The sequence below is a fragment of the Amblyomma maculatum genome, chromosome 3 (assembly GCF_055883805.1).
Source record: "Amblyomma maculatum isolate TAMU_Amacu chromosome 3, ASM5588380v1, whole genome shotgun sequence".
In the NCBI taxonomy this organism is placed as follows: Eukaryota; Metazoa; Arthropoda; class Arachnida; order Ixodida; family Ixodidae; genus Amblyomma; species Amblyomma maculatum.
In genome coordinates this window covers 75,039,447-75,050,419 of record NC_139346.1, presented here as the reverse complement: position 1 = coordinate 75,050,419, position 10,973 = coordinate 75,039,447, and the positions used below count along the sequence as shown (strand labels likewise).

Below are 10,973 nucleotides of genomic sequence, written 5' to 3'. Positions count from 1 at the left end.
GAGAGAACTTTATTGTCGGGAGTAGTCTTGCTGGGTCTTAGTGGAAGAGCCAAGTGGCCGTTAGCTTGTGGCTTGCGGCGACTTCTTCAGCGCGATGCTTGCAGCCAATATTGTGCTGAAAAATACATGAAAAAGCTGCGGGAATTTTAACTCGGCGACACTCTTCAGAAAGGAGCAGCAAGATACTTCCGCGCTATTATTATTTCAGACACGCGCTAGAACGAATCTGAACTGTTCATACAGCCTTCGTAAAAAAAGTAGAGCCCATGATTTTGGTTGTGAGCTGCATTGTGTGGTTCATAATACATTCTTCATCTTCCGAAACTTCTGAAAGATTATTTTGTCCTGCCTTCTCCAACAGGTAGGATTTCCAGCAATACCAAAGAGGTGCCACTATACCTTGTTTATTGTTTAGAAGCAAACCCGATGGTCTGTAAACTTTTGACATACATAAGCACACTTATCTTGAAGCGCACTTATATTGAAGCGCGGGATGATTCCCTGGCGGCTATAACTGAAATGCCTTTAGATAGCTGGAGGCCACTGAAATCGCATTTCTGACGTAATTAAAGCGTACAGATTTTCTTAGGACAGAGGCTCATAAGATCAGAGCTCTTCTGTTCTGGTTGTGACACAAAACGCATGTAACGAGCGAAGAAGTGTTCTGAGGAAAATTGCTCACTATAAAAATCACTCGCGCTCGATGTTCGTGGAGTTCGAATACAGCAGGACAACGAAAGGGGACAATCTTCCAAAAACGGCATACAAAATGATCATGAGAAATAGCGGAACAAAAGTGTCGAATCTTGTTTTTGGTTGAATTTTACAGGCGGGCAGAAGGCTCAGGTAACACTTCAGATTCGGGGAGACAGGTGCATCCAGTGTGGGGCTGCGTCTTTCTCACCTGGAGCTGGTTGTGGAACAGATCCTGTCCCTGGACTCTTTGCTGCGGAGAGTACAGCGCGCATGGCATTAATTTAGGTTGATCACAATTTCCTACATTCAACGTAGTACTATCCTAGAGAAGTGTTCAACATCATACATTTTGCACATGAGAATGACTCCCCGGCTATGATATCTTATTCAGGTATTTCATGGTAGATATGATTAAATAAAGTGTAAGCCATAAAAAAAAACGCTTGTCTTGTGACGCATTCAAGGGTGTGATTATTGTAAGGACAACGTTCGTGTTCTGCAGATAGCAACAGCGTTTGGTCGCTTGATATTTCCGACCGTGTTTCCGGCAGTCTTTTTCCGCGATCGGACTACGCCCGAGGAGTAAAACGATGGGCGTACACAGGCCGACGTGGCGTCTGACAGTCACGTGCTTCCTGCGTGCGGCTCCGGACGACCGCCGATAGATTCCAGGTAAACATGATCGGTCGCACCAGCCTCCCTCCCACGTTCTCCTCTCTCACGGGATTCTGTTCTTTCCCGGCCAGAGCTCGCTATGAGACGCTTGTTGGGCGAGGCTGTCTTACTACTTTCCGTGGAAACGCATAGATCGTAGGCTTCCAGCCATTGTTCCTCTACCTAGGGCCTAACACGTACTGCGCACGCTGCGGGACGTCATCAGGCTTCGTGATATCCCTTTTCCTGTCCCTGTCTGCCAGTACAACTTGTACTGTTGCCCGCTGTTTGATAAGAAAGGAGATAACAGCCGCTGACAAAAAAGAAAGCACAGGGGATTTTATTGATGCTGGTGAATGTGAAGTAATTAATAATCATAGAGGAAATTGGTTAGAAAGTGGAAGAAAAAAAAAAACGACTATCACATGCTGCCGGTGGGTGTTAGTAATTACGACAGAGAAATAATTTCAATCATTGCACTTTATCGGACGTTATTTCAATAACTGGTCTTTAGTTATTGGTTATGTCATGGATTATGTCATTGGTTATTTCAATCATCGGTCTTTAGTGGACGTTATTTCCTGTTGTTTACTGCGGTTCTGAAAACGTGCCAATTTTTCAGGTGAAAACGTTAATTCAATAGAAGCTTTAAAACATGCATAATCTCAGAATGGGCGGTAGTTCTTTGACATAGTAAATATGATGGGTTTAGTTGGGATCGACGAAATGAAGCATTGTTGTGCTTCTCAGAAAATAGCCTGAATGCTTAAATATATAAAGCGTGCAGCGAAGTAAAGGTTGTTGGCAGTGCTTTTAATGTCAGTTACACTTATTATGCCTGAGATATACTGGTCAGGCTACAAGTTGTGTCGACCATTGAAGAAGTGTCTCATTAGGAGTGGTATATCTGCCGGACATCTATGCAATACCTTGGTAATGCCTATTGATATTAGTATCATGAGAAACCTGAACACAATAAACTTAATAACAATATTTCAATTATTAATATTCATCATAAGAAATATTTCCTGTTTTGTCCTTTTTTTAATTTTGGTCAATACATTTCAGCTCATAAAGAGGAATAAGTGAATTTTGTATCATTTAGTGAATATGCCTGCTTAAAATGCTGTGAAAGCTATCATGGTCACAGTATGTCGTCTAAAAAGTCCGCTGAAGTTAGCAACGCAAATTCTTGTAGGCGAAGCTTGTGAAGTTTTGGACAGGTTTAATATGCAGTAGTGAAACTACCTGTCGTTTTGACATTATGCATGATCTAACGCTTGTATTGAATGAACATTTTTAACAGAAAAATTGGCACGCTTGCAGAACCACAGTAAACAACAGAAAATAACGTCCACTAAAGACTGATGATTGTAATAGCCAAAGACGTAACCAATGACATAACCAATAACTAAATACCAATGATTGAAATAACGTCATATAAAGAGCAGTGATTGTAGCTCTTTCTCTGTTGTAATTACTAACGCCCACCGGAAGCATGTGACAGTTTCTTTTTCATCTACGTTCTAACCAATTTCCTCCATGATTATTTATTACTTCACATTCACCAGTACCAATAAAATTTCCTGTGCTTTCCTTTTTGTCAGCGGCTATTGTCTCCTCTCTTGTCAAACAGCGGGCACATACAAGGTGACACTGGCCGACACGGACAAAAAATTCGCCAGTACAATTGAATAAATAATGTAGTATTCAAAATTATTTTTTTTTGTAAAACTCCAGATATGTGCTCTTGTTATATTAATGATATTTGACAAAATCAGCAATGTGAGCAAAATTTTTCTGCGTCTACTCAAGGAACATTGTTCAACATTATTTAAATGCTTGATAATATTAATCCGAAACTCACTGGAAAGGTAAAAATTCAACGTTTATAAAGTAGACACAATCTAGAGAGAGCGAAAAAAACAAACAAACAAACGTGAAAGCTGTTTTTATAACGTAACATTTAATGAAAAAATAGCTACTTTTGCCACCTCCAAAATGAGATAAACTCAATCCTCAGAAGTTCAATAATTGAAAAAAAAAAAAAAATTCCAGTAATCAGTAATTTTGGTAAAGAAAACCAAAGCAAAGCGATGGTCAAAAATAGATCGGCTATACATATTGCAACTTAATCTTAATACTCTCTGTTTCTGTTTTTTTTTTGCATTTCACAAACAAAGTCCGAAATACCAGGAGCCCGCACCTAAACGTAGGAGTGCTCACGCCATTTTGTTACATCAAAATGTTTTGTCTCGACGAATAGACAAGTTGATCTCTTCTCATCCCTCAACAGATGGTGTGATACATTCGGTTAATGGAAAGTAGTGGAGCAGCTGTTCACTATTTGAAGTTATCGGAAATAGCTCGCCTATTCACGTCTCTGTCTGCACATCCTTTGAGCGTTTCTTTGAGCATGCCATGTAATAATAATGCCGTATTGTACAAAGCACTGCAGTTGTAAGCGGGATATAAGCGAGATATGCTCATTACTTCATTATATATATTTCGTGCGTAAGAAAATTTGTGCGGCTTGATAATCCCAAAAGCAAACCTCCCACAATACTGGGATCGGGGCTGGGATTACCACGTAATGTATAATAAAAACAATGGAACGAAAATGGTTTTCTCATTTTTTATTGGCATTCATAGGCCAGAATGACTGACTTTTTTTTTCTTCCGCCTTGGCCATCTGGTTTGAAGCCCACTTGAAGCATCCATGGCTCAAGCGTTTCACTCTGAAACATGAAAAACGGAAGGTGCTGTCACACGACCCGAAGCACGAGGTTCTATACACGGCATAAAGCGAACAGAGCTGCAAAACTATGTTTGTATCGAAAGCTCATTCCTAAACACTGAAGAACACAAAATACATGGAGTGTACAAAACGCAGTTCTGACAAGTTCAGTGCTGGCAGAGATGCTGAGACAAAGTGAATTGTGCCGAAGCCAAACAAAAGCAAACACACACACAAATAAACGAGATGGCATTTACAATGTCTAATACCTATGAGGATATACACTAGCCGTTGTCATAAAATAGGAGTCCATAAATTTTGAGACGAGACATCCCACTGACTTTCCTCACTTCAAGTTGTGCTTACTTCATTTTGCCAAACTGTGGCCTTATGTGATAGAATTCCAGATGTGCTATTTACCTGCATGTACACAGTGGAAGTCCATGGTTTGATTTGGTTTGCAGGGTGTAACGTACCAAAGCGACTCGGGCTATGGAAGGCGCCGTAGTAGAGGACTCCGGAAATTACTATCACCTGGGGGTCTTTAACGTGCACTGACATCGCACAGCACACGGACGCCCCTTCGTTTCGCCTCCATCGAAGCGCTGCCGCCGGCGGTTCCGATGGAGGAGATGGAGTCCATGGGAGTACGGGTACGTATGTACAGAGTTTACATAAATCTGGCTAAATGTACCGTCTAATGATAGAAGTAGAACTGCGCCTACGCTTGTTGCAAATACGGCATACACACCTGCCACCGTGCGACGCGCTACTTCTTGCACCTGTCGCAGGGGCATCCGCCGGTGGAGCACTTGCACTGCGAGGTGCAGGTGCACTTGGGGTCTGAGAGAGAAAAAAAAGTAAAAACGTCTGATCAAGTGACAGTGTCCTAGGGGAAGCAAAACTGACAATTGAGCGAGTTGGTATAGCATCTTGGAAAATGAATGGTGGCCGGACCTATATTGGGCAAACTGGGCGGTGCTTCAATGTTAGATTGCAGGATCACAATCGGTCTCCGAAGAAACCCTCGTCGTCTAATCCGCGCAAAATGCAGTGGTTGGGAGCCGATACTAAGGGATACAGCTGTTTTATTTCGTCACACTAATCAAATAACTTCGGAGATATTAGAAGCATATCATACCGCAGGAAATGACCTAAACCGTTTTGCTGATCCAATGGTGATTCTCCACCGAAAAGAGGTTCTGTACCTTGATGCGCCTGCGGGATTTCTCCCTTTCTTCCTGTTTCGCTCTTTATTTTGCTTGTGTTGTATAAATTGCCGGTTTTCCGAATAAAAGTTTAGTTGTGAGTAAGCGCTTGTGGTGTGTTTTCGATTCACTAGAACAAGACAAGGCTGACACATGTGCGAGCATTCAACTGTTTATTACATGTACTTCTGTCCTTATATACACACACATACAAAAAAAAAAAACATGGTAAAACACGTTTTAGACACAAGTTTATGAGTGAAATTCATCAAACCGTAACCCATGGAATATGGAAAGTTCGCACATGTACCAGTCTTGTCTTGTTTTAGTGAATCGTCTTGGGTTAAAGTTTAGCGCGCCTACCTATGACGAAGGAGGCCGTGGGAATACATATATATATATATATATATATACATGTCAGCCAGGTATATATATATATATATATATATATATATATATATATATATATATATATATATATATATATATAGAGAGAGAGAGAGAGAGAGAGAGAGAGAAATTATCAAACAATCCAGCATCTGACCGGATCTCGCGTATTGAATCTATAAAAACAATCGGATAATTTTACCCATTTCATGTAAGGCGAGTGCGACAGATGATACTTGCGTAAATATTTTATATTATTATGATATGAATACAAAAAGCGGTGACGGCACATTACTCTTACAGTGGGCAGCGAAGCCGACATATTTGCACCCCATCGGGCTCGGTACTCAGTCAAGAAAATAGATTCTTTTATTCTACTTTTATTGTTTCAGGTCAATATGTACAAGACCGCTACCGGCGAAATCACCTAGTTGGGTTTCGAGCACGTAGAAAAAAAAGAGGAAAAAAAAAAGCGTGATCGCTATCCAACTCGCCTTTTCTTTTTTTTTCACGCTTCCTGAAATATGAAGGGTTAACCCTGAAACGTAATTTGGAGAAAATATTGCTTCGTCTTCAAAAAAAATTATTCTGTAATACCGCAGGCCACATAGCGAAACATACTCTAAAAACTGAATTTCAACTTTGTACTTTCCGCGAAAGCATTAACGATGCAAGATGCTCTTTATAGAACTACTTAAACATGCCTGTCTGGCGTAGTTGGCGCCTGATGCTCAAACGCGCCACTCAGGAATCGGACACCGCGTTCACAAGGCAAACACTACATTTTATTTGGTTACACTAGCGAACCTGCGACATGTAGCAAGTTCAGAAATGATGTCGGCTGGTATCTGTTTGCGGCAGCCGTCTTATCTCCTACCCCTTGCCCTTTGATTAGCCTCATTGTTACAGGAACGAACGGGGAAAAACAACGATCGCTCGCGCCAAGGCCCCGGGGCGTTGCTGGGCGTGCTATCGCGCTACACCACGTATCGCATCGTCTGTGACGTGTCTCGCAGGCGGCGTCGCAGTCGACACACCACCACGACTTCATGAATCACGGGCAACACTTGAGGAGCGACCAGAGAGGACGTGCGAGAGGGTTGGGGAGCGGGCAGAGCTCATACCCACAGAGATATAGCCCCGAGTTTGAAAAGCGCCAAGGCTACTGCTTTGGAAGCTATACGTGTGCGCACCGTGGATGGAACTTCTGGAATCGTCGCTAACACGGAGTCTGCGAGGAAGGCCACACGACTTCAGTCGAGACAACTCTGCAGCGCTGTACTGCTGTATACAAGTGAACGTGCTGCACAGCTCGCTTCATGTCACACCTCAAGTCTGCTGGTAATCGAACGAAGTTGCCAAAGTAGCAGGGAGTGGATGTGCTTTAGACACCTAGTCAAGTATGCCGCGACGCAGAAGTGGATACCTGTCACCTGCTATAGGTCTGTCTTAGAACTGAGGCTATTCACAATCTGGAAATTGCCGGCATCGTATTTTGACTGGGCGGTACTTTTCTTTGAAGAGACCCCATAACCACTTCTGTTCATCGGTACATTTCCCTATCCATCACATACGTATACTTCCTTATGCCTTCAGGCAATATTTATCTTTGGAAGGAAAATAGCCTCGTCTGTATTTGACAAACTGCCTTCGATGCATTTTTTAGTTTCTGTCGCTGTCTGGCAGTCAACCTCGAGTGTTTCGGTTAATGAAGGTATTTAGCTGAATGCACGCGTCTTCCTGCTGAAACATTGTCAACCCTATTGTTCATTGCATGCGTTGAAGAGACCGTTTTATAAACTATATATTTCCTTCTATGCTTGCAAGTAATTCAAGAATTATGCTTACTTCTAGCGCAGGCCAGATGCCCAGAAAACGGCGTTAGTGCAATTACAGCTCATTGATATTGCAAATGACATCTTCAGACACTCTTTTTATGTCACGGCATTGCTACAAAAGCCTAGTGAAAATTCTGGTTTCAGCTGGAATCGAAAGAGATGAAAAACAAACAAACAAAATAATTCACGCCACCGTTATCGACCTTATTGTTGGATTTTAAGAGCAAGAACATCGATATGACTTTATTTTTTTGTTGTTGCGACACGGACATTTTTATCGCATTAAGCCCAGTAGCAGGCTGAACTTGCAGCTTTAACGTGACTCTCAACGCAAAACAGGAAAAGGTAAGAGGAATATAGCTTAGCTTCTTGTTTTATGCCTTAAAGGAAGTACTTTGTGAATGCAATGTTCACTAATCGGTGTCTCTCCACCAGCTTGGACGGTTCTCCTAAAGAATAATATATGAAGTTCACGCGTGATTAGATTCCATCGGACGCGCAAAAACCACGGATAGAGTAACACAAGGACGGAAAAACGCACCCAAAGACTCGCGGGTCTTTTCTCTAGGCGCGAATTATCCTTTCCAATCCACCAAGCATGTCAGCTGCGTTCGGAGTTGCTTTCCTCGAAAATCACGGGAATAACGATGCGGCCACGTCCGATGTGCACTCAAAGGTTTCGAAGGCACCGTTAGCACAATAACGGCTAACGGTGTGTTTACGTGTTCTCTTCCCTAGGCGAAACCTCGCGCTGCGGCATCAGCTGCAGCGCACTTATGTTTCATGATAGAATATGGAGAGCAAGTGTACCCTCAGCCCCCCTCCCCTTCCGAAGGATAGGTGGGTGCAGCTGGAAATATACTGCATTGCTGCTTTACTACGTATGTTATCTGTGTGTAATTCGCAATCGAGCAGGTCGACAGAAAGCGCAAGATAGGATCGAGGAGTCGATTCTTGGAGTCGCATATACCGCTGCAGTTCACTGTTGTCCCGTGCATACCTCATCCAATCTCATTTGGGAGCTTTTGCTGGCAAAAGGAACTTGGCTTGCCAGTGTTAGTACACCTGAATTACCGCCGTAAACACAGAATTTTTCAGCACGAATGATGGCAGTGTTAATGACTGCAGGCAAGTTATTGATGAAGGTCTAAACCAACGATAGTATAGTGGAATGAAAAATATGCATTCAATTCGGCTGCGCCGATGGTCGCGCACTAAAGGTGATGCTGAATAGTACCACACAGTGCGTCTAACGGAAGATGCACTTGGCAACAGCACAGTCCTCAGATTCCAAACATACCGCGGTGCTCGAATGCGGTTACACTGGCGCCACTTATTCAAAGAAACCGAGAGAAATTTGAGGACAGAACAGGCAACTTACCTCCGCACTTGCACGCCTTGTCCATGTTGCTTCAATAAATTCTTTTCTCACAATTTCACTCTTTTCCTTGCGTATATAATATCCGTCGGCACGTTTAACGGAGTCTAATAGTCGCGCGGAAGTTTTTATAGCCGTTTCGCGGCGTTGAGTGGGGCTGTGTGCAAAACCTGGCGGATTGGCTCTGGCCTCGATGCGTGCCGTGAGCAGCGCCATAGCACCGCGTGCAAACTCTCCGGCCAATGGCACCTGGTCGCGAATACAAGGTGTGCCGCTGCGCGCATGCATAGAGTGAGAAAGGTGTGGGTGAGGGTACTGCCCCGTAACGATTGTGTTCGGCTTAGCTTATCGAGTAGAGCTGCGCTTTACCAGGAGTCCTCGCATTCAAATGCCCGTCGACGTTTTCTGTTATCGAATATGCATGCCACCGACGACAACGTGATATGTATGCTATGGAGCCTTTTGTCCACACAAAGTATTGAGGCGGGCATGGTGCAATGCTTCTGTTTGACTCTGCTGCATAAAATAGACATTTTGGACATCTCCAGACTCACTTTGCCATGATAGAGAGGTTCCACATGTGTTGCTACTCAAGCCGAGTCACTGAAGTGCCGTCTTCCGTCGGCAGAGTCCTGGCAACGTAGCCTGCTTTTAGTGTGCACCCGCAATGAACCTAATCTTTCGGTAGGCTCGGAACGAAGCCTTGCACTTCCGTAGAACAAACGACCAAAGCTGCTGGCCATTCTAAATAGCCGATGCGAAGTGTACTTTCTAAATGATACGTATCCAGCGCATGTTCAAAAAGTCGGCCATGCTTCAACAAATTTTTGGTGACATTTTTGTAAAACAACAAAAAAAAAAAAAAGAGTTTTACCCTAAATAAGCCTGCCTCTTTCTTGTCTTAGCTTCTCTTAGAGCATTTATTTTTTTTTAATTTTTCTTTCTTGGGCGGTGACGCAATCTTACTATACGCGTGAAATTGTCTAATCTATTTTGACATGTGTGACCGTCTCTGGTAAGCTCTTTATCCTTGATTCATGAATGCAACAAACAAACAAACAAACAAACAAACAAACAAACAAACAAACAAACAAACAAACAAACAAACAAACAAACAGACAGACAAACAAACAAACAAACAAATAAATATATAAATAAAGCGTGTTTATTCGTTGCCCTTGCTCTTTATTCGAATTTCGCTGAAAGCAGTGGTAGTGTTTCTTAGATAATTAACTGCATTCATCAAAAAGGTAGAGAGGAACAAGCAATGCTACAAAAGGGACCATGTGGTTTTGCATCGCGAATTGTAATGCGCTACAGAGCCATACACTGACGATGAAAAGGACGAAGAAAGAGGCAGGTACAGATGAAGTGCGAACTCGCGACTGTTTAGCACACATGTAAAGCTTGATCTTTGTGCAATTTTAGCAAATGTTTTGTGACCTGGTTATCATGACTAGGCTGCCTGACAGCCGCATTTCAAATTCCACTAATGTTCGGTAACATCTTTGCTCCGAGGAGGAAATACTACATCTGCTACTTAACCTCGCAAAAATGTACGCCTTTACGTTTATAATCAGTCAAGGACCTGCCTAGGGTTTATTCTGAAGCCAACAGTTTTCTTTTTTCGTGAGTGTGCCTTAGCGACTCACAGTCTCCGAACCCTGGACAGCTGCGTGAAAAATTTTCAGTATTAGGCATACACGAGCCTCCTCCTGTGAACTGCCGGTTTTCTTACTCTGCATAAAGTGTCAAGTAGGCAAAGTATAGTTAAAATATATGTAATTGTTCTAACGATGGCCCGCAATTTATCGGGCCATTATTAGATGTACTACTTGCCGTATGATGCAGGGCGTTTTCGCTGGTATGTTTCACGAAACTTTAAGCGTGTATGCTTATATGGGATGGCAAGGAAGAACTACATACTGAGTAGTTGGAACATGTTCTTATATGGTGCATGTTGTGACCATAAGAAGCGAGCTATTTTCACTCAGTAAAAAGAATTGTGTGCGGCATAAAGCGTAGAAAAAAACTGGGACAAGCAGGGACACAATTTAAATACCATGTTCATTCCA

At 42.7% G+C, this 10,973-nt stretch overlaps 1 protein-coding gene across 1 annotated transcript; it reads right to left on the bottom strand.

Annotated features, from left to right (window-relative positions):
* Positions 1–3,971: 3,971 nt before the first annotated feature.
* LOC146194996 (uncharacterized) lies at positions 3,972–9,129 on the bottom strand. Its single transcript, XM_084597601.1, has 3 exons — positions 8,902–9,129; positions 4,839–4,930; positions 3,972–4,088 (listed from the first exon to the last, which is right to left on the bottom strand). Exons 1-3 carry the CDS (start codon positions 9,112–9,114, stop codon positions 3,980–3,982), a joined length of 414 nt encoding a protein of 137 aa, XP_084453727.1. The 5' UTR covers positions 9,115–9,129; the 3' UTR covers positions 3,972–3,979.
* Between the last annotated feature and the right edge of the window lie 1,844 nt (positions 9,130–10,973).

Bases quoted from the DNA above. Each gene is read 5' to 3' on its own strand.
- LOC146194996 (XM_084597601.1), bottom strand. From the start codon at position 9,114: ATGGCGCTGCTCACGGCACGCATCGAGGCCAGAGCCAATCCGCCAGGT. The intron at 4,931-8,901 runs GTAAGTTGCCTG...TTTCTCTCTCAG, and splicing joins CAAGGCGTGCAAGTGCGGAG to ACCCCAAGTGCACCTGCACC. The intron at 4,089-4,838 runs GTGTGTATGCCG...TTCATGTTTCAG, and splicing joins AGCGCGTCGCACGGTGGCAG to AGTGAAACGCTTGAGCCATG.